This window comes from Podarcis pityusensis (assembly GCF_964106645.2).
Source record: "Podarcis pityusensis genome assembly, chromosome: 6".
Classification (NCBI taxonomy): Eukaryota; Metazoa; Chordata; class Lepidosauria; order Squamata; family Lacertidae; genus Podarcis; species Podarcis pityusensis.
This window is the reverse complement of record NC_138030.1, coordinates 70,552,080-70,575,567: the sequence shown is the minus strand read 5'-3', so window position 1 is coordinate 70,575,567 and position 23,488 is coordinate 70,552,080. Positions and strand designations below refer to the sequence as shown.

The 23,488-nt window shown below is 44.1% G+C and overlaps 2 protein-coding genes across 2 annotated transcripts in view; one reads left to right on the top strand and one right to left on the bottom strand.

Annotated features, from left to right (window-relative positions):
• COL24A1 (collagen type XXIV alpha 1 chain) overlaps window positions 1-23,488 on the top strand; it is a 331,774-nt gene that overhangs the window by 127,234 nt on the left and 181,052 nt on the right. The gene's annotated exons all lie outside the window — the stretch shown is intronic.
• Window positions 8,653-9,535, bottom strand: LOC308478750 (tigger transposable element-derived protein 1-like). Its single transcript, XM_081008851.1, has 2 exons — window positions 9,385-9,535; window positions 8,653-9,261 (listed from the first exon to the last, which is right to left on the bottom strand). Exon 2 carries the CDS (start codon window positions 9,242-9,244, stop codon window positions 8,654-8,656), a length of 591 nt encoding a protein of 196 aa, XP_080864977.1. The 5' UTR covers window positions 9,245-9,261; window positions 9,385-9,535; the 3' UTR covers window position 8,653.

The following is a 23,488-nucleotide window of genomic DNA, read 5'->3' as shown; positions in this document are numbered from 1 at the left end:
AGCAAAAGCACATCTAGTTCCCATGGTGAAATAGGGTAATGACTTCTGAATGTGTAAGAAAGGAATGGAAAAAGAGTTAAGGAACAGCTGCTGGCAAGTTACTGTTTTAGAGTTCAGCCACTTTTAGCCAGATAACCACCAGCAAACAAAACTACGATAGTATTTCAGAAGGGGAAAGGGGGCAATTAATCTACCAGTGACCAGAGTTCTCTTCACATCCGCATGGGCTCTGGAGCAGCAACTACAGTGACTTTTGACTCTTCGTCAGAACCTGAAACTCAGTTCTAACAGGGCCAAACTACATGTTGACATTCAACACAATCCTCAATTTATCTGGTCTGCTTTAGTGTTTTTTTTAAAAAAATAGTAGCTGGCTGCTTCCCTCCTGGAAAAATTAGCGGCTTTGCGGGGGGGGGGGGGCAGTTTTAATTGGAACTGTAGCTTAGGAAAGGCTAAATCTTCCTTCCCCATTTGGCATTGTCCCAATTCTTACTCTATCCCCACCCCTCTGCAACTTTTGTTAACACACCCGAACAAATACCGTATTTTTCTGGCTATAAGACGCACCCATGTGTAAGATGCCCCCTATTTTGGGGGACTCCAGTTTAAGAAAATGGTGGGAGATCTATCTGTGTATAAGACGTCCCCAAATTTTGGACATTATTTTTTAGGGAAGAAACCTAGTCTTATACACGGGAAAATACGGTACGTTACATGCGATCATACATTTAATGTTAAGTTTGGCCCTTGGTCAGATATGTGATCCAAGATATAGATTTGTGGGGCCTAAATTAACTGCATCTCTTAAACGTCGGAATTAGAAGTTATATAATATACCACCATTAGTGAAAATTAGATCTTATGAACACATGCCAATGAAAATGTAGTTCTTTTAATTTATATCTAGATGGAGAACAGGCTAATGTCTCAGGTTATAATTATAAAGGTAAAGGTAAAGGTATCCCGGCCCGTCAGGGCCAGTCGTGACCGACTCTAGGGTTGCGCGCTCATCTCACTCAAGAGGCCGGGAGCCGGCGCTGTCTGAAGACACTTCCGGGTCATGTGGCCAGCGTGACGAAGCTGCATCTGGCGAGCCAGCACCAGCGCCGCACACGGAAACGCCGTTTACCTTCCCACTAGAAAGTGATCCCTATTTATCTACTTGCACTTAAGGGTGCTTTCAAACTGCTAGGTGGGCAGGAGCTGGGACCGAATGACGGGAGCTCACCCTGCCGCAGGGATTCGAACCGCCGACCTTTCGATCAGCAAGTCCTAGGCTCTGTGGTTTTAACCCACAGTGCCACCCGCGTCCCTGTTATAATTATAGCTAAAGCTAATTTGGTGGGGAAATATTTGGCTGATTCATGCACGCATTCAAAAAAATCATCTGAATTTCCCTCTTGCCCTCAGTTATGGATGATGTTGGATTTAGGGCTTTTTGTGGGAAGCAGCTATAGTTTTATTGTACTTGGCTGTAATCTATCAGGCCGGTAAACACCTTAATTAATACTTTTCCTGGTGGCATCTTTTATCTGTTTATTGTTTTTTTAAAAATGAGCATTGAATTGGTTTAAAGATGCTTTTTAAAAACCAAAACATTTGCAAAACAGTGCATAATAAAAGCAAATTAAATAGATTTCAAATGATTTTAAAATGGGATATGAAGATAAATTGACAGTGTGTCAAGTTTGTGGTCCTGAATCACCAATGTTTTTCAGAAAGATTGTAGCTACTCTGAAACAGCAGAAGCTTCTGAGAATGCTTCCACTCTATTTACTATGGAATAGCCGCAGTTTGCTCACTCAGTTTTTACAGGGCATCTGCATGATGTCATAAGCAAACCATTCATCTTTTGTGTCAGTTTTGTTGCAGAATCTGTCCTGCTTGTAGGCCACAGTGGGATCCAATGGAATGAAGGCCGGGGCTTTAGAAACACAATAAGTGATAATATTTTCTCTGTTCAGCTTCTTTTTCTCTTGCACACAACTTTAAAAAACCCCAACTTTTTGAACTCAGTGGAATAGCTGCATAATTCCTCCAGATGCACATAAGTTTAAACCAGCCATGTCCTCCCACATAGGGTACAAGTCTATCTTCACCCTGAAACATAAATTTGGTGCTTGAATATGCAAACGCCCAATGTGGGATTCTAACTCTTCAGATGACTGTCTGGGGACGGAGTTGGAAAAGTAAATATTTCTCAGCGTTCTTTCTCAAACACTTCCTGTGCTACAAGGCTGCCATTGTGGATGGTGGGCTTTGGGAAACAGCTTTCCCGTTTTCAGAACAACAACAAAAATATCCACCATAAACTTTGCAGTAGAAAAAAAATAGGAGAGAGAAAACAGGAAAATGCTGGAGCTAGTTGTGTTTAGGAAAAAAGAAAGGATCTAGACATTACTTTTGGTACTATGGGTCCACATGGAATTTTCAAAAATGCCATGAGTGCCAGTCACAAAATGGCTGCCATTGGAGCATGGCATAATGCAAAATGGCTGCCATATGAGAGGCAGGACAACAGACAGGTGTGGGAACACAGCCCTCCCGCATCAGCCACCCATCCATAGGGGGCAAATGGACTTGCGTCAGCCACTGCTGTGCTCACTTACTGAGAGAAGCTCTTTGAACCGCCCCATTGTTCCCAACAGATGGGAGGGTGGGTGGCAAATCCTGGCACCCAGTGAAACGTGGGGAAGTTTAAGGGGGTGTATTCAATATACAAGAGGTTGAGGCAATCCAAGCGGGAACTGAGCAGGAAGAGCAAACAGTTGCTTGTGCATTGTGGATTTTTGAAGGGAATATTTACTGAGATGGTTATTTTGCGGGCATCACTGGAGCCACCAATGGGGACACAGCTGACCTCTGGGGTATTGCCTTCATGCCTTGCTTGTAAGTTGCCCTGGACTGTCTGGCTGGGAGCTGACGGCCCTTTGCTTTTGATGCAACAAGGCTCTGCATAATTTGGCTTTAAGGTAAAACTAAGAGAACAGATCTCCTCTGAAGGTCAAAGGTGCCCTTAGGGCAGATCCCTAAGTAAATGATCAGCAAGCAGTAGTCCTCTGTTAGCTTCAAAGGCCACTCATTTTTACCCAGACTAGGGTATTTATTGTTGAGCTATGGGGCAATAGATCACACCTAGCTATAGTATGCTCAGTTGTTCATGTGCTACATATTTCTCTGCTTTTGATTTTTATGCACCAGCACCTATGCCAACACACCGCATTTGGACTCTTCACAAAATATCCAGAAATGGTACATGGTGCTATCTATGTTAGCTAATGCTTGGACAGGGGCCAGGATAAAGATAAATGGGAGTATTATTTTCATAAATATGCCGTTAGCCTACTGAGGGAGCTAAAATGAACTGGGATAACCCCGCTCCATAACAGCATTTTTTAATGATGGATGAATCCTATTCTGATTTACTGTTATGAGGTGCGTATGCCAGTAAAAAACACTGTAGGACATTCATATCAAATACGCTCAGATTAAGTGAAGTCCAATAAATCAACGCCACGCTACAACCCATGGGAGATTTATGCTCGGATTCTCCATTTCAGCCATGAATAGATTTCATTCACCAAAAAGATGATTAGATTGGGCTATTGGATATGTAGCCAAGGATGCCATAGACCAAGTATATCAGATGCATTAAAATATTCATTTATGGGGATTTTAGTTGGCTAATATTTGCTTTCCTTGTCATTGACTGCTGCCAGTCATTCATAACCGCCCGTTCCTGAGCTCGCTCAGTTGCTAATAAAAACGCGTCCTGCTTGCCAGTAGAGAATCTTCTTACATCTGCAGAAAGTTAGCTGCTGTGAAATGGAGAATTGTCATAAGTGAGTAAGTTGTTAAGAAAATTGTGGGACAGATAAATTGGCAAGGCTCACACATTTCATATGCATGAGGCATCGCAAATCTATTTTTGAAGCTCTTCCGTTGTCAGCTTTTCAAGGCGAGGATACAAACCCCCTTCTGAATTCATATTCTGACTGTGTGGAGGAAGAGCAGGATTGTGCCCAGTTGCCCTGCCCCCAACTCCCACATGTTCAGCCAGATGTGAGAAGGGGCTCTACGCATCTCCAGCTGTACACAGGAGGGGCTCTAAGCACAGAGTAAGCACACAGTAGGGCACGCCCCAAACAGCCACCCAGCTCACCCACTCCGTTGACAAATGGCAGAGGGAACATGTCAATGGTTTGAGGTGGTGGTGGTGGTGGAGTAGTATTGGAGCAAAACAGTATCTCATTTCAGGGTGGCAGAGGGAGGGAGGGGGGCAATTAAGGGGGCTTTCTTAACATAGCATCTGCAGATCTTCTCCTTATAATAACACCACTTTCAGAGTGGCAGTAGTAGCCAGAGCAGAACTTCGGCCTCTATTCCCCCCACCAGAGGTAGATTTAGGGGAGAGTGACCGGTTCAGTCCCACTGGGCGTGGAGCCTTGGGAGCACTGTAACTATTATTTAGAATGGCGCATGAGAGGCAGGGGTGCCGAATTTTGAGACTTAAAGGTCCGCCGCTCCACAAGAACGCCTCAGTCCTCTGCAGAATTATGGTAGCATCGGCAAAATGAGACGGCCTGTTTCACTCCAGCCTCTGCCACTGAAAATTGCACCTGTTTTAGGCAAGACAGTGGTTTGGAATGGACTTACCCCATCCCTAATACAGATCCTTTGTGTGTACAGTTGTATGCATATAGAGTTTGGGCTCACCTGCAGCTGAATGTGAATTGGGGGTGGGGGGATAGTGAGCAGGCACAATCTGCGCTCATTATGTGCACACATGGAAATGACAGCAAGAAATAGACTTGTATCTGATCAGTATTGAACTGTGCTTAATAAGAGCTGTATTTATGAACACCCCCCCCCCCCGAATAGGTTATAATTGACTTTTATTACATGGAGACGTTGACTGTATTGCAATTTTATTAGAAAAGTTAATGATGTTTCCCACTTGCTGCTTATGGTACAGTGGTTTTCACACTTTATTCCCAGGAAGGCCTGGGATTCCTTGGAAGCTTATCTCAAGATCTTCAATTAAGAGATCAGCCACAACAGTGGGGAAGCATCCCTGAAAGACGACTTGCACACCACTATGGGGCTTCTCATATAACATGCATTGATGGGTAGTTGCTGGATGTGTTCTAGGCCAGGTGTGGGAAACCTTTGGCCCTCATCATGTTGCTGAATTACAAATCCCATCAGCTCCAGCAAGCATGGCCAGTGGTGATAGGATTTGTAGTTCAGCAGCATCTGGAGGTTTCCCGCTCCTGTTCTAGGCACAATTTCAGCTCAGTAGAATTTCAGACAATGCAGAAAAGGTTCTCTGTAGGTGCAACATTTGAAAACCTTAAAAATAAAACCAAACATCTAGTAGGACACAGAAGTAGCACAAATATCATACCTCTTTTGAATCCAAAGTACTGTCTTATTTCAGCCATGAAAAATAAAACAAAGGCTTGTTTATACGTTATAATCAACCAACCCCCAGACTCGGTAACATATTGTATTACCAAGGTCTGTTTATATATTATAATCAACCAACACAATACACAGCAAGATATTTTATTTCATGAGCCAATCTCCACAGTTTTGGCATACAAATTTGGCATGACCACCCACAACGAGGCAGGAAAGGAGTTTGATTGTTTTGAAAGAGAGACTGAAAAGTATATAGAATATGCTCATACCTGCATGATGCTCTGCTTTATGTAAAGTATTATGGTCACCTTCTTAGTGGCAGACCCGTACCCAGTAACGAATGTGTAAATCTGTTCATGTTTTCAAGCTGTGATTCCACTTTCTGTTTATTGGAAATGTGTTCGACTTCAGTCACTGAGATCTACTTTGAAGTTTGCCTATCTATGGGTGTTCAAAGTGTGCCGTTTCATTTTCCTCAATAGCACACATAAGGCATTACTCCGCTGAAGTGAAAACACTGAAGGCTGCAATCCAAGACATGCTTATTTGTGAGTAAGTTATGTTGAACTCAGTGAAACTCATGAATGTCAGAATGACTGCATTGTTCTGTGTTTGTGGGAGTGGTTTAAGAACATGCTGACGCTACTGATATTTTTTTTAAAATGCATATATAGTACTTGGCTAGACTGTGTGCATATTCCTCCCCCCTACCCAGGGTGATTTTTTGTATAAATGCTTTAGCTCAAGTTATTAATTAGTTTTATAGTATTTAACCCCTGATTCAGTGCAAAAAAATCTTCCATTATCAAATTGACCCATAGGCAATTGGGATGTTTCAACAAATACGGGATAGCTCAGTCGGTAGAGCATGAGACTCTTAATCTCAGGGTTGTGGGTTCGAGCCCCATGTTGGGCAAAGGATTCCTGCATTGCATGGATTGGACTAGATGACTCTTGTGGTCCCTTCCAACGCTACAGTTCCATGAATCTATGTTATGTAACTTTTGTTTGTTTCTATATTGTAAACAGCCCTGTGGTCCTTGCATAAAGGGTGGTATAGAAATTTAATAAATAACCACTGCCACTACCACCAGAATCTAGTCTCTCCCAGCTGTCTTTCCTTCTTATTTTGGCTTATTTCAGGACAAGGCCTTCTGTTTGGCAGTGAGAGGTGACCACTAAAAACAGCAGATGCTGGAGGGTGGGGAATAGTGTGGAGGAAAGAGCCTTGTGCATTTTGCAGCTTGTCCTGCTAGCCTGATGTTGTCAGGTATGGCAGACACTCTGTACATGGAATTGCAGGCTGGTGTTGCCATCCTGTCTACCTCAAGCAGCCAGGCCGGTCCACTCACGAGGCAAGGTGAGGCAACTGCCTTGAGCAGGAGCATCCTTAGGGGCAGTGGGTCCAGCCACCAAGGAATGCATCACCCACAGCTACTGCAGCAGTGGCAGCTGCGTACTCCTCAGTGCCGCCTTTACTGTGGCCTCTTGGCGAATAGGAGGAGCTGCTGGTCTCTTTCCACCCCTAAGGCGGAAATTACCAGGAGCTGCCCTATAGGGACTTCTGGGCTCTGCACCCACCCTGCATGATTCAGAGTGGACCCCTTCCTCCCCCCTTCCCGCCCCTCAATGGCCTTTGATTCTCACTTCAGCTCAACTTGTAAATTTGATTTCCCGCCTTTTTCCTGATGTAGATCTTCACACACTGCTTTTTCCCTGACAGGGGGTGCGTGCCATTTTGTGGTTTGCTTCAGGTGCCCTGCAAGCAGCAAAACATCAATTCGGCTTACCATTATCCCCATCACTGTGCTTTAAGGCAGCCGGACTACAGTGGTGCCTCGCAAGACGAAATTAATTCGTTCCGCGAGTTTTTTCGTCTAGCGGATTTTTCGTCTTGTGAAGCACGGGTTCCCATAGGAATGCATTGAAATTCAATTAATGCGTTCCTATGGTCAAAAAAAGTCCAATCAAAGCCAAATTTGGTACAACAATAGTTTATTAACTGCTCTTTAAAGTCACACATACTTTAAAGAGCATATCAAAAATTGAAGGAACAATAAATTAAGTTTCTAAACATGACAGGAAAAACATTTAAAAATCAAAAAAGGGTACATTACATTTTCTAAGACTCTGGGGGACCACTCGAAGAAGGTTCCTCTTCCACTCTTTGCTTCTTGCTGAGGAACCTGTCCATGGTCTGCTGCTTCATCCGCCTTTTCAGCAGCTCCCTGAGAGGCAACATGACCGTCGTATCAAAAGTGTTCACTTGGTCATGTGCCACGTGCTTGATAGGGTGGTGCCGCTCTGCAAAAGCCTGCACCTCCTTCCACTTCTGGCAAATGTCCCTCAGTTCTTTGGAGGATGGCCGTTCCTCAGTTGCTTCCTCCTCTTCCAGCGAGGCCTGCTCCTGCGCAACCTCTGACTGCAGTTCAACCAGCTCCTGGGTGGTCAGCTCGTGGTCGTGCTCCTCCACCAGCTCGCAGACGTCCTCCTCTGTGACCTCCAGGCCCATGGTCCTCCCCAAGGCAACAATGTCCTGCACCACTGTCGACTCTGGTGCATCAGAGTCACTTGGTGCCACACAGTCCGGCCACAGGCTGCGCCAAGCGCAATTCAAATTTCTCTGGCTGATCCCGTTCCAGGTGATCATCTTCAAGCAGGTGACGATGTCGAAGTGGTCCTTCCAGAATTCCCGCAGGGTGATGGTGGTGCAATCAGTCACCTCGAAGCATCGCCTGAAAAGCTCCTTGGTGTAGAGTTTCTTGAAATTGGCGATGACCTGCTGATCCATCGGCTGGAGCAGTGGCGTGGTGTTAGGCGGCAGGAACATGATGTTGATGAAGCTGAACTCCTCCAACAAGTCCACCTCAAGGCCTTTAGGATGAGCAGGAGCATTGTCCATCAGAAGCAAAGCCTTCAGTGGCAGGTCGTTGTCCAGCAGGTACTGTTTGACAGCAGGGCCAAAAGCAAGATTGACCCAGTCCACAAACAGCACACGTGTGACCCAAGCCTTGCTGTTGGATCGCCACATGACACTCAGCCGCTCCTTGTCGACCTTGTGTTTCTTGAAGGCCCGTGGGTTCTCCGAGTGGTACACCAGCAGGGGCTTGATCTTCAGGTCGCCGCTTGCGTTGGCACAGAAGAGCAGGGTCAGACGGTCCTTCATGGGCTTGTGGCCAGGCAACTTGGCCTCCTCCTGTGTGAGGAAAGTCCTTTTGGGCATCCTCTTTCAAAACAGCCCGGTCTCGTCGCAGTTGAAGACCTGCTGTGGAACGTAGCCCTCCGTCTTCACAACCTCCAGGAACTCCAAGGCAAAGTCTTCAGCCGCAGGAACATCAGAACTGGCAGCCTCTCCATGCCTGACCACGCTGTGGATTCCAGATCTTGCCTTGAACCGGTCAAACCAGCCTCTGCTTGCCTTGAAGACTTCTGGCTCGGCCGAGGTTCCTGGCTGTTCCCGGATGAGGTCTGCGTGCAAGGCCTTGGCCTTCTCACAAATGACGGCCTCAGTCACTGTGTCCCCTGCACGCTGCTTCTCTTCTAACCAGATGAGCAGCAACTTCTCGACCTCCTCCAGAACAGCTGGGCGGTTCTTCACGATCCTGGTGACTCCCTTGGCTGCATCAGTCGCAAGGATCTTCTCCCTCATCTTCAGGATGGTCCCGATGGTCGATGGGTTCCTGCCGTACTCCCTGGCGAGGTCCGTCACACGCATTCCACCGTCGTGCTTCCGGATGATCTCCTTCTTCATTTCCAGCGTCACCTTCTCCTTCTTCCTCTCGCCGGCCTCCGCAGCAGCAGCAGTCTTCTTGGGTCCCATGGCAGCACAGCTGTTACCTTCGTAAACTCAGAAAAAGAAAAAGAAAATCAGCAATTCAAACCCAGAACCAAGTCCTTGAATTCCAAACACCCAACGCAAAATCCAAAAACCCCCAAAAAAGTTTTAAAAGTTTAACTTACGAAATGGCTGCAAATCACCAAAGTCTTCAAAATCCTCAAATGGCTGCAAAAGAAGTTTTGGGAAAGCTTTAAAAATCACCAAAGTCTTCAAAAACCTCAACTGTTCCTCCAGCCCCTCCCCAACTGTTGCAAACCCCTCCCCAACTGTTGCAAACCCCTCCCCAACAGTTGCAAACCCCTCCTCAACTGTTCCCCCAGCACACAGAAATTCAAAACCCAGAAATTTTTTCAAAAAAAAACAACATGGCCCAATGGTCACAGAAAACCATAAAAATGCAGAAAAAACCACACAAGCTCCCAGATTCTTGCAAACCCCTCCCCAGCTGTTCCCCCAGCCACCCAGCACACAGAAATTCAAAACCCAGAAAATTTTTTCAAAAAAAAACATGGCCCAATGGTCACAGAAAACTATAAAAATGCAGAAAAAACCACACAAGCTCCCAGATTCTTGCAAACCCCTCCCCAGCTGTTCCCCCATCCACCCAGCACACAGAAATTCAAACCCAGTTTTTTTTTGTTTTTTTTTAAATAAACATGGCCCAATGGTCACAGAAAATCATAAAAATTCAAAAAACCCCCACACAAGCTCCCAGATTCTTGCAAACCTCTCCCCAACACCAAGTCCTTGAATTCTAAGCACCCCAACCCAAAATCCAAAAAACCCAAAAAAGTTTTAAAAGTTTAACTTACCAAACAGCTGCAAAAGAAGTTTTGGAAAAGCTTCAAAAATTCAGCAAACTCTTTAAAAAGCTCAAAAAGGCCACCACACCGCGTGCAATGTGTTGCTCCTCGAAGTCAAGTCGCAACTGCACCTCTTCCAGCAATGCACCCTGGGTTTTAACGGTTTTACGAAAAAGGAAACAAACTTGCAAGACGTTTTCGTCTTGCGAAGCAAGCCCATAGGGAAATTCGTCTTGCGAAGCAACTCGAAAACGAAAAAACCTTTCGTCTTGCGAGTTTTTCGTCTTGCGAGGCGTTCGTCTTGCGGGGCACCACTGTACTAGATTTATTATGTAGTATGAGAAACTATCATAGGACGCAGTTAGCCCTGTGGGTTAAACCACAGAGCCTAGGACTTGCTGATCAGAAGGTCTGCGGTTCGAATCCCTACGACAGGGTGAGCTCCCTTTCCTTGGTCCCTGCTCCTGCCAACCTAGCAGTTTGAAAGCACATCAAAGTGCCAGTGGGAAGGTAAACGGCGTTTCCATGCGCTGCTCTGGTTCGCCAGAAGCGTCTTAGTCATGCTGGCCACATGACCCGGAAGCTGTACGCCGGCTCCCTTGGCCAATAAAGTGAGATGAGTGCTGCAACCCCAGAGTCGGTCACTACTGGACCTAATGGTCAGGGGTCCCTTTACCTTTTATCATAGTCTGCTGCATTTACCTACAGCAGGGGTGGGAATCCTTTTTTCAAACCGAAATCTGCATTCTCATTTGGGCTGGTTTCTAGACACACTCCCGCACCTTTCTCTGCCCAGGTGATTGAAAGACATTATCAGAATTACGGCCATATTCCAACCAGGCAAAAACGGTCAAGGAGGACATAAAAGTAAGTCTGGTGAAGAGTGTAGCCTGAGGAAAGTCCCAACAGCTGGATAGTGAGGCCTGGGGGATGTATTTGCCCCGTGCTGAGCCTGAGGTTCCCCACCAGTGAGATACATTCATGACTTTGCTTCTCTTTGAGGCAAAAGCCACCTGTTGCTTCAGTTTGTTTAGCCTGGGAACTGACCAGTACCCTGGAGGGGGAACATATGGCATATCACTCCTGAGCTGTTCCAGCTCAAAATGCAAGTTGAGGAGTCATCTGTATGTCCGAATGCTCACTCACGTGTTTAAAAATCAACCCTCTCTACACAGAAATCTTGATGTCAAAGAGAAAGCGATGTCAGAGAACCTTTCTCTTTGAGCTGCTAGCTTTCCCACAGTTTTTGACATGGAGATTTATCCCACCTTGTGGTCTTCAACCCATGTTCTGTCATGGTGCATAGCTGTCAAGTGTCTCTTATTTGATGGGACAGTCCCTTATTCCAGCGCCATGTCCCGCTGCTGTCCCTTATTGATGGATGTCCCTTAAATGTCCCTTAAATGATGTCCCTTAAATTTCAAAGGAAGCAGCTCCTCTCCCTCCCTCCCTACCGGCCGGCCAGGGAGGAGGGAGGCTCCAACTGTGTTGCTTGGCTGTGTTGCTCACCCAGTAAGAAGTCTAAGAACGACTGGGGGGGGGGGTGGAGCTTGCATGCCTTGTGTGTGGCTAGTTAATGCAAGCTGAGGAGGTTTTTGAATGCTGGACGCCATTTTGTTTCACGTGCTGCTGCAAATTTTGCAGTGCAAAGCCAGGCCACGGAGCCATCTTAAATTGAGGCTGCATAGGCCTTGTGGTGCATGTGATTCAGATTCTATTCAGTTGAACCTCTGGTTACAAAGTTGGTTGGACAGTGTTCTCGAAGCTACCAGCATGAGTTTGACCAGACTGCAGGAGGATAGGAAGACTGGAGTGCCTGGAACAGGTGAGGCTGCAGGTCCCTTATTTTGGCTGCTGATCCCTTATTTTCAAGGCTGCTGGTCCCTTATTTTCAAATCTGTAAGTTGACAGCTATGTCATGGTGCGTTCCTGAGAAGTGTGTATGACATGCTTCTTCTTCCCACCCCACTTCACGTGCCAAACGACAAAAACACGAGGAACGGAAGTCAAGGATTTCTGCATTTTGAATTGTACGACAGAGAAAAGTTGGTCACCATTTTAACACTGAAGACTGTGTTGTAGTGTTCCAAAAGAATCAGTTGGCCCAAATTATTTGTTTCATGGTGTGTGTGTGTGTGTGTGTGTGTAAATGTTCACCTTTTGGACGGTGGTAGAAAAATTCTTCCCCAAAGAGCTGCCTGGCAAGAGGCAGAGTTTACTTGGACAGCATTTAAAAAATATATATGTGAGAGAAAAACAGAAGCTGCCTTGTTGTTTCTTTTGTTTCAATGGATGAACCGCAGTCTTTTCCATTTCCTCTTTTAAGCGAAAGCTGGAAAATACATCAGGAAGATAAATTCATTCGTTTTAGAAGTGTTGTTCAAGCAGGGAAATAAGATGGAAAAGTAATTTTGCCGAGTGTATGAAAGATGTTGTGCGGGCAGTTCTGCCGTTGAACATTCCAGTGGACTATTGTTTTGTATGTTTTATTGGTTTTGCAGCCTTGTTTCACTTGTGGAACTCCAGCAAGCGTATATAGTTGGAAATGTTTTGTGCTGCATTGGTAATTTGCTGCTACAAATACAGTAGGTCAGTTTTGGGTTGAAGTTCCAGGTGTATATAAGTTCCATATGCAGGAGCCTCGAGGTCAGCCAGTTGAGTTCCTAAGCATTCGGGAAAGACATGGCATTTTAGACCTTGGTTATGCACATCATAATACATTAGGTACACTGTACTAGATATGTTTTTAGGTTGAATTACACATATGGAGAAGCAAAATGGGATGCTTCAAGTAAGTGAGCTATATTTGCAATTTATACAACAGCCTACCCCATCTTTGGACTACAACTCCCATCTTCCCTGATCATTGGCCAAGTTGACCAAGGCACATGGGAGTTGGAGACAAATCCCCTGTCCCATGATGTTGCCAGCCAGCCTAATCTGGAGAAAAGAAATCCCTTCTTAACACTGGATGCTTTCCTCAGCAAAATTAGTTGTGAAAGCATGATTTGTCCATCAAATACCAATAGAGAATTTTCACAGCATGTAAGCAGACTAGCACATCCCTTCTACTGTTTGTTCTCTCTCTCTCTCTCTCTCTCTCTCTCTCTCTCTCTCTCTCTCTCTCTCTCTCTTTTTCTGTGTGTGTGTGTGTGTGTGTGTGTGTGACAAATAATAAATAGATAAAATATTTAATACAAATGTAGCATTTCAGTTTCAGCAAGGCTTTTCAGACACCAGATTTAGTGACGTGGAATAAATGTTTTAAAATCAGGTGCCTGAATAGGCTTGCTGAAACAAACTTTTCCAAGCAGGCATGTAAAACAGTATTGTTTATGTGTATCACTAGTGCTTAGGAAGAAAACAGAAGCAGGTTTTATGTGGCATCCATTATCCACATGGATTACAATACAAGCCACTGTAAAATGCATTAAGTAAGAACAACAATTTGGAAATGTAATCCCAGCCCACTGAAAAAAGATTTGTGCATCGCTGGAAAGGGAACATTGCATTTTATTTTATTTTTACTGATAGTGTCAAAATAATTGTTGGGAAAATGTTCTGAATAACTGTAAAATTATGCACAAAATGCTATATCTGTATATTTTCTAACTATGTTATATTATACATATATTTGAAATTAACTAAAATACCAAATAACATGTTTTAAAATTAACGAAGATATTTCTTCTTGTGACTTTTCTAGAGAGGGGTATTCTAGGCTTTGATTTCAAACTCCTGATTTAACAACTATGCTTATTATTGGAGAGGAGGCCAACTCCTGCTTTCTTATCTCCATGTTTATGCTTAACCCAAGAAACTCTCATTTTATTGTAAGAGTCCTCACTTGTAAATCTATAAGGTCAACAACACCTTTAATGTAGGGCCAAGCAGGCTTTTCTTAAGAGACCACCCCTCCATTTTGTTCCTGTGTTTGAGATAGCATGAATATGTGCATTTTGAATGTGTGTTCCAAATGAATTTTGGTAAATATTTGTGGCGGGACTGAATCAGACCTTGTAGTAATAGTGTAATTCTTTGCCGGACCCTCCAAGTGTCCCTGTTTTCCAGGGACAGTCCTGGATTTACAGAATCCGCCCAGTTTCTGATTTGATCCCAATGTTGGAGGGTATGTTATTCACATTTAATTTGAAGTAAATCTTGTACATGATATCAGCTTGCATGCAGTTCCTTTAAAAGAAACAGCTATGACTCAGGAGGCCAGGCTTTGGAGAACCAAGTCAGAGGTGTGGCCTGGCTGGAGGAGTTAATTACCACTCTGAGCGGCCTCCCAGGTCTCATCAAGATCAAGAATAACATTTGATTTACCATTAACTCAGCTGCTTGTGAGTTCATGCATAAACTGCAGAAGACAATACAGTGGTACCTCTGGTTAAGAACTTAATTAATTCTGGAGGTCCGTTCTTAACCTGAAACTGTTCTTAACCTGAAGCACCACTTTAGCTAATGGGGCCTCCTGCTGCCACCATGCCGCCGGAGCACGATTTCTGTTCTCATCCTGAAGCAAAGTTCTTAACCCAATGTAATATTTCTGGATTAGCGGAGTCTGTAACCTGAAGTGTATGTAACCCGAGGTACCACTGTACAGGCCTCATTAATTTGATTGAGTTTACTCCCAAGTAAGTGTGTGCGGGACTGCAGCATAAGGACATTGTAGAATACATCCCTGTCACTGCATCCTTTGTCATTTAATTATGGTTCTCTTACTCATATAGTTTTATTTAACTTAATGTCTTGCTTGTACATAAAGGCCTGCTATATTTTGTCCTGGTTGTAAGTAAATTACTCAGTTATTTTCCATTCGCAAGGGCTTTCAAAAAGAAAAAGGATGCTCAGTGAAGAAAACCTAGCGCTAGAACCTGCTCTGAGTCCATAAGAAGGTGTCAAAAACAACAAGGAAGTGTGTGCGTGTCAACAGACATATACTAATTTTCTCACCTCCTGCATGAACAGAGCTCATAAGGCAGATTTGCTGCTCCTGTCAACTTTGAAACCAATGAGTAGGAAAACCATGTGCAAATGTTATGCTTTCCCTAGGATTCTCATGACATAGGGCTCAGCCCAACAACGAGTTAATGTCCTATTGAAATGCAGTTGAAGCTAATAAAATGAGAAATGTACAAGATGTGCACAACCCATCCTTTCCCCATTTACTCATCCCTCCTTTGTTTCCAGCAACTTAACGCAACAACCCCCAGGAGACATGTAGAGCAAAATTAGCCTTTTTAAAAGAAGGCTCTGAAAAGAAGGCTCTGTATTTGCATTCACCTCCTTCTTTTCAAGAACAAAAAAACCCCCAGTTCCTTTCTAGAAGATCAGCTGGTTTGGGGTGATGGCCAACAAAACATACTCAAAGTAGAGCCAATGAAATCAACATGCTAGTCAATGGGTCTACTCTGAGTACATGGAGACACAAGTCAATGCACACATGTACCCAGAGCGCTAGTTCAACTGTCCTAAGGGGGAAGCACATCCAGATGTTGGCTGAGAAGGTCTGGAACGCGATGCTCCTGAGGTCTCGCTGGATGCTGAAGAGGAGCCAGCACTGCACCAAGAATCTGTGTGGCATCATGGTCCAGAAATGGGATCCACGCCAGAGGCAGGGGTCAAGACATTTGCAGACAGGGGCCGCACTGGAGACATCTCCAAGACATCACAGGTCAAGTTCTTGTTGTGAAATGACTGGCTGTAGTGAAAATGGCAGCCCAGGAAAACTTGCCACACTGCAATGCTTGGGGCATGGCAACAGCTACCACAAAGCTCCAGATAGCTAAGAGGGCATGGTCAAGCGCACTGTTCTGGGTGTACCCTGATTATGTCATTGCTCAAGATGGCCTCAGGATGTGCTTGGAAATGGCTGTAACCAGAGGACATTGTCGGTGGTTTTCTGACATGTCTCTGATGGCAAAAGTGTACCTGATATTCTGCTGGCATAACAGCCTTCTGCCACATCCTAATGCTTAATGTTTTACTTTTTATTACTTTTTATTTTGCTGGAATCTTCTTCTTCTTCTTCTTCTTCTTCTTCTTCTTCTTCTTCTTCTTCTCAGGAAGCAGATCTCAAGTATAGGGTTACATACTTAACCATTTTGTATAGTGTCATTTAAACTGTGTTTATATTGTTACCGTTGTGGGCTTAAAAAAAAACTTGTAGCAAACCTGGGAGGAAACATTATTTTTGATGGGTTGGATCATTTCAAATAAATAACTTAAGGGCTGCAGTAGGATAGAATCTGGACCCAGTAGGGCATAAGATGGGGCCACAGGGTTTGGGGGATCAACTTCCTTTTCTGCCGTTTGGCTAGAAGTCTCCAGGCAATCTGGTGAGGCTCTGTGTGATTCCTTATTGGTTCTTTCTTTTGAAGGAAGAATCCGAAACCAAACTGTATGCAAAATCAGCTACTGATTTTGAACTATGCAAAAATATATCACAACGGAAAACAAGATTTCAGCAACCCATGAGTCTTCGTAGTCTCTGGACCTACAAAAAATTGTTATGCTGTGACCCATTCACTTCCCACCGTAGGAGTCCATCAGTTTAGTTTAGTTTAGTTTAGTTTAGTTTATGAACGCTGAGCAGTCCAGATGCAAACAGATATGACACGCCTGTGCAGAAAATCTTGAAACGTCAGTCTCTTTTAAAATATACATATAAATAAATGCCGTAGGCTTTGAAAGATCTTCTATGCATCAAAGCACAGGGCAGGTTATTGCAGGTTGAAATACCTGTGGAAAGTAGATGTGCTTATTCAGTTCACTTAGATTTAGCTTCAAGTATGATGGAAGAATGAAAGGGAAGGAAAGTGAACTCCAAAAGCACTTTATAACGTCAAGGGGAAATTATTTCAAATTTGGTAATAATTTGGGCTATTACAATAATTCATTCTGCCTTTGTTTATTGCTGCAATATATTATTTCTCTATTATTCAGCCAGCTTAGCCATTTGTTTATATAGTCTGCAACTATATATGTGTGTGTACCTTTCTAAGCAACTTTGAAATCAGTACCTGGGTTCTGAATTTTCGTCCTTTGTGACACAGTTCTAAAACATGGCCGAGCTCATGAACTCATGGTTTTGGATGATCTTCACCAGCTTTGGTTTATGAAGCCAGGACTGAGCGAGGGCTCCTTCCCTCACATGTCAACTTTGGGACTTCATTCCTGGCGAGTGTAAAACCAGTCCCCCATCATGTCTGAATTGGGCTACTTCGGCTTAATGTCACTTAACCATGTGTGAAGCCCTAAGCTTCGGCCCCCTCCCTCATCACTGCAGTTAGAAGTGCAGGTCAGCAGGGCTGGGAGAAACTCCTGCCTAAGAGCAGGAGAGGTGCGAAACTTAGTTCACTCTGGTTCAGCACTTTTGGAACCAGATATACAAATCCATGGTCTAAAATCATCCTGTGCATTATGTGGACTTCTTTGGTCAAGCTTATCCTTGGGAAATGATCATGAAAATTAGTGGCATGCTTTCAATTTATAACTGAATCCTGAAGATATGCAGCACAATCATATCATATTAATTCAGAGGTAAAACCAACTCTGTCCAATAGATCTTATTTCAGTAGCTGTGCCTAGGTAGGATTGTTGCCTTTGTTTCACTAGTGCGCATTATTGAGACATTATAAGATGTTAACATTACTTCCTAATTATTTGTAGTCCTGTACTATGGGGGCATTCAACATTAATAATCCTGTCTCACCTTAATTTTATATTTCAGGGCTTATTTATTAAGACCATTTTTATACCACTTGATAAATAGAATGATGTCTAAAGCAGTGTGCAGAAACATTAAAAAGCTGTGTGGAACAAAACCCGCAAATATTACAGACGCATACAGCAAAACAATCAATGCAAACTACTAAGAACAGCAGTGAAAATTAAAGAAATGCAGTAAAGCATTGTTACATACAGAAAGCAGTGCCCAGTTCTAAGGACCATCTTGGCTGTGAGTCCTGGAAGACCTGCTTCCTGCCTTGTAGGCCGTTTTCCACTTGGCCTCGAAGGCAGGTGACTGACTGACTCCAGCTATAAAAGGTGAGGCTGCTGAAGAGGCCAGAGACCACCTTAGCTGTCTCTTAGCACAGACCCAGGTCATCCAGCCTGAGCTTCCACAACCACCAGCCACCATGAACCACCATTGGCAGAACTGGCAGCAACAGCAGCAGGTATGTTCAGTGTTTATGGTAATATCTTTGCCGCTTGTTAGTTGTGCTGTTTTAAATGTGTATCCTGCAGCTGACCTCAACTGTAATGTTTTATACTGAAATCTTTAAGATAAAAATTTAGTTTCCTGTTAAATATGTTGCTTTGAATGTTTACTTTGACTTTCTTCTGTAAAGTTGTATGTTGGATTGTTTTATTTGATGTTTTAGTGGGTTACAAACTGCTTTTGAGATTTTTTTCCCCTTAAAAACAAAGTGGTATAGAAATGACATTAATAATAATAATATTTGGGTAACCTCACAAGATTAAAGTTATTGTAGCTCCACAATGCTAATAAGCACATATTGGATTGAAATGCCAAAGGACCAGTGCTTCATAACACAAGCATGGAAAAAAATGATTTTGGTTTCGGAGCTACGTGGCAAAGTTAGCTCCTCGTATTATTGGGAGAAGAACATGATGCAGTATTCTCGTTGGCTTCTACAAAACCAGAGTTTCTCATTCAAAGTTCAACTTTGTAAATCAGTTAATCAGTATATAAGAAGCAGAATATGAACCATTAATTTCAAGTCAAAAAGTTCCCACATCAGTTGTGTTTCGCTTCAAATACAGCAATGGCATGGAAAATATGTAAAGAGAAAACAGCTTTTGGGAAAGCCAAAAACTACATCACTTGCAAGAAATCCAGCCTGTCCATTCTGCTATGTTCACAAACAAATTTTTAAATTGTGAAGTGAAGAATATTGATTCTGAACACTGCAAGGTAATTGTTACTGTAAGCTCTTTTTTTGGCTTTAAATAGAGGAAACCAAAATGCCACTAAGTTCCACATGACAAAAGGAAGCCCTTATATCAGGTATAACCTGTGGCCCTCAGGATATTGTTAAACTACAGATGCTGTTACCACGTGGGCTGTGGTTGATGGGAGTTGGAATTCTACAACTCCTGGGGGGCTACAGGTTCCCCAACCTTGCCTGATATTGACAACCTTCAGTCTATGCTTGTACATTTCAAAGTATATCCCAGCGAGTTTAATGAGAGTAAGTTCTATCTGAGCATACTTGGCTTCACAGCCAGAGCGTGCTAAAGGGAACACTCTGAAAGAGCTTCCTGTTTGATGCAAAGACCCGCCATAGCTTAAGAGCAAAGTAAGATTGCCAACTGACAAGAAAAAAATTAATAAATTGGCTTGGTCCTTTATTAGCACCTTGATCTACAGCCACCAACCGCTGGAGCTTTGTACAGCAGGGTGATGAAAAGGATTGCCCGATAATGACTCCAGATCAAGCTGCTGTTTTAAAGACATAGGCGGGGGAGCCAGCTAAAAAGCTGGCAGCCTTGGAGCAGAGGCAGTTCCAAGTGTCAAGGAACATGGAATGGGTATAAGGTGCCTGAATGAATGTAGAAGAATTGCCTCTTAGCAACTGCTGCTTAGCTCAGCTGTTAAGACATTCAGTAGCAACGTCCTAATATGCTTCAAGAGCCGCTTGCTTAACAAAAGCTTCCAGATGAGTTCATAACAAAGAGATATACCACCCACAATTCACAAGTGGTCCCTTTGTTGTAGCTTCCTTTGATAGATCGGTCCAGCCACATCAGCATTCCAAACGCTTGTGCTGTACAAATGACCAAGTTGAAAAACACAGTAGCGGGAGCCAAGAAAATAACAAAACAGCAAGGCAAGCAAAGGCCAAGTGACCTAAGACGGGCTCTGTGAAAAGAATATGGCACACCTAGTAAGGCACTGGTAGGGTTGCCCCTTCCAAAGCCTATGATCTATCTTGTACGCTCTACAGCATCTATTTGCAGAGGTACTTTTAATGGAACAAACGGAAGAGACACAGAAATGATGATATCTGCGACAAGGTTGTGGTTAAAATATCTGCCTGTGTCATAAATGTGAAAGTGATTTTCAGAGACCAGCCCACATATGATGGGAAAATGGGCATTTTAACAAGCAAACACCCCGTCTTCAGAATATTATGAACACTTAATAACAGAAGTACTGTAGGCAAGACTGTGGTATACGGTATTCTGCGCAGAAATCTGAAGACTGTGGTATTGGGGAAAACTTCAGCTTCATGAGAATCTTGATTTCCAGTTTGTTTGTTTTCAAAAGCCTGTTTCAAGTCTTTTGGTTGTAAAGAGGGGTTTAAAAATGTGTGCATGGCAGTGCCTAGCGAAAGCTTAGAAACAAGAGATTCAGCTTGCCAGTGTCAGCACGGAACTGCTCTCCACAGCTTACCTGTATTATCTCTCCCCCGACGCTATGGAGCTAAGGAAGCCAATGAGAGCAGAAACGTGAAAAATAAATGCTTGATTGACATTGGACATTCACATCTCAAAAACAAGCATTTCAAGGGCAGCACTTGCGCTATGTGGTGCAAAGTTTTGTGTAGCAAACACAGCCTTGGATTATAGAAAAAGTATATGAATGCCCAGGCAGGAGGCACTAGGCGCATGAAACTTTCAGATCACCTTTCCGGATTGAGTCTTGGTGCTGAGCAAGAAACCAAGCAACTGATAGATAGATGTGGGTGGGGTTTTCCTGTTCCATACTGTGGCTCGTAAGAATATAATGGGGGGGGGGCAAGCATCTCAACTCGATCCTTGTAATTTTCACCCAAGGCATTCCCCCTAAACACCAGCTATTTCCCATCTTTTGGCCAGAAGTTCTTGCTTTTTTTTATGCTGAATGATTACTTGAAGCCATATTTATCCATTCTTATGAACCCGCCATATGGAATTCATTTGAAGCCGTGGCTGTATTTTGCACTGGCGAATGAAAGCTCTTTTGCTTAAATTATGGCATTTTATCTGCAAAGTAAATGTTAGGAGCGAAAGCTATGCTATTTTGGGGCTCTTCCTTGATAACAGGTTCTCCGTCTTACAGCAATGGTGGTGAGCAGATGTGGCAACCCAAGGGCTCAGCAGCAGCCTGATCCTATACATGTTTATTCCCAAGGAAGTCCTGAGCACAACGGACTGAATCTCCCATGTAAGTGTGCATAGGACTGAATGATAAATGTTTCGGAGTAGGACCGGAGTTGTGTTGAGAACAAGTGCAATGAAAGTATTTGCATTTCTTGGTAACGATGCCTCTTACCTTCTTAAAGGTAAAGGGACCCCTGACCATTAGGTCCAGTCGGGACCGACTCTGGGGTTGCGGCGCTCATCTCGCTTTATTGGCCGAGGGAGCTGGCGTACAGCTTCTGGGTCATGTGGCCACCACGACTAAGCCGCTTCTGGCGAACCAGAGCAGCGCACGGAAACGCCGTTTACCTTCCCAGCAGAGCAGTACCTATTTATCTACTTGCACTTTTACGTGCTTTCGAACTGCTAAGTTGGCAGGAGCAGGGACCGAGCAACGGGAGCTCACCCCATCAAGGGGATTCGAACTGCCAACCTTCTGATCGGCAAGTCCTAGGCTCTGTGGTTTAACTCACAGCGCCACCCGCGTCCCTTCCCTTCTTACCCCGTCCTATTTTGTAAATCAGCTAATAAAGGTCCAGACCATTACTCCACATCAGCTCCAAGCCCAGATGTCCCCTGATCTTAGATGCTGGAGTTACCATGGTGAGGGAGCAAGTTTATCCCCCATCTCAGCTGTGTTCCTCAGGGTATCACCCTTTACTTTCTTCAATATAAGTGAATGGTTTCTATATTTCTAGAAAAAGAGGTGCTGCAAACCACACACACCCCTTATAATACTGGTGCCGGAACTGAGTTCTGGTGAGTTCCCGATGGGAAAAAAAAGCCCTGGTTGCTTTCTGTTCTGCAAGGGAAAGTAATGGGGGGAAGGTGGGGAACTGCTACCGTAAGGACAAAATCTGCCTCCCCTCTCCTTGAACCAGATGTTCCTTTACTGATAGAAATCTCACAGAGGCATACACTCAATGTGCCACTCTTCAAAAGCCTGCCACAGATGAGAAGCCAATAAGTTTCTCTCTGCTCTTCCAGGGGGCAGGGCTAGATCTAATTGGAATGATTGACAGGACGCGAGACTTTGGTTGAGGATTAGGATAAATGCCTTGATGGTCAGAACAATTTGATGACAGAACCAGTTGTCTACAGGGGGTGGTTGTGGTCTTTGTCACTGGAGATCTTCAAGCAGAGCCTGGGCAGCCATCTCTTGGGAGGAATGCTCTAGCTCTGGATTTCCTGCATGAAGCTGAGGGGGCGGGGTCAGACTAGCTGGCCCATAAGGTCCTCCAGCTCTATGGTTCTAGCTCTGGATTTCCTGCATGAAGCTGAGGGGGCGGGGTCAGACTAGCTGGCCCATAAGGTCCTCCAGCTCTATGGTTCTAGGATACCATCCATAGCGTCTGAGGGACCTCACGCTATTCGGGCCCTCCTCTCACACACTTTCTGTCTATCACAATGAAAACGCAATACTGTTGCTGGTGATGTTAGAAGCTACAGAAGGTTCTGCAGCTGTGCATCCCGATGCTGGTTTCTGGGTTTACTCTGCATGCCAGCTTGTGCTACATGACCTTCCTTTAGATGAGCAGTTATAATAACTTTGACTTACGATAGCAATTTAAAAACAAAAACAAAAAACCAAGATGGTGCCAAAGGACCATTTTTCTGCGCAGCTGCTTCGTTCTTAGCATTTGTTTAAATCTCATGAATACAACCGGGATTTTTAAAGATAGTGCAAGTTTAGAACTGAAGCACAAAAGCATTCTAACTAATAATATAAGAGAGGTAAAAATAGCAATCATCTGTTGGAGCTGTCTGCAGTCTGCTGCCTTCAAATCTAATAGTGAGTTGCCTGGGTTGTCAGCTTTAAAACAACAACAAAGACTGCTTGTGCTCCTGTGTCCTTAACAGTAGCTCAACAAGAAGAAAGAAAACAGCCTAATCTTTTCCCATCCCTTACATCTAGGTGTCAGGGACTTCTTCGACTACAGTATTAGATTTCTGTGCCACACGGCTATTTTTAAGGCCCGTAAAAGGGCAAGAAGTTAGTTACATGCAGGATTGCTGGATTAGAAAGGCTGAAAACTATCCTGACCTGTTGCATATGCCCAGAACCACAATAGAGATGGTTGGGTCTATGCGGGCTTATCCGCATTCCTCTTATGCCTCTGCTTATGCCCCAGAGAAAACAGCTCTTTAGCACTCAGTTGGAACAAACAGCAATTTGGGTTTTTTCCGGATTGATGTTTTCTCTGATTAAGCACTAAAGAGTGGGTTTTCCCTGGGAAAGGAGCAGGGAAGGGGGAAACTACTTGGA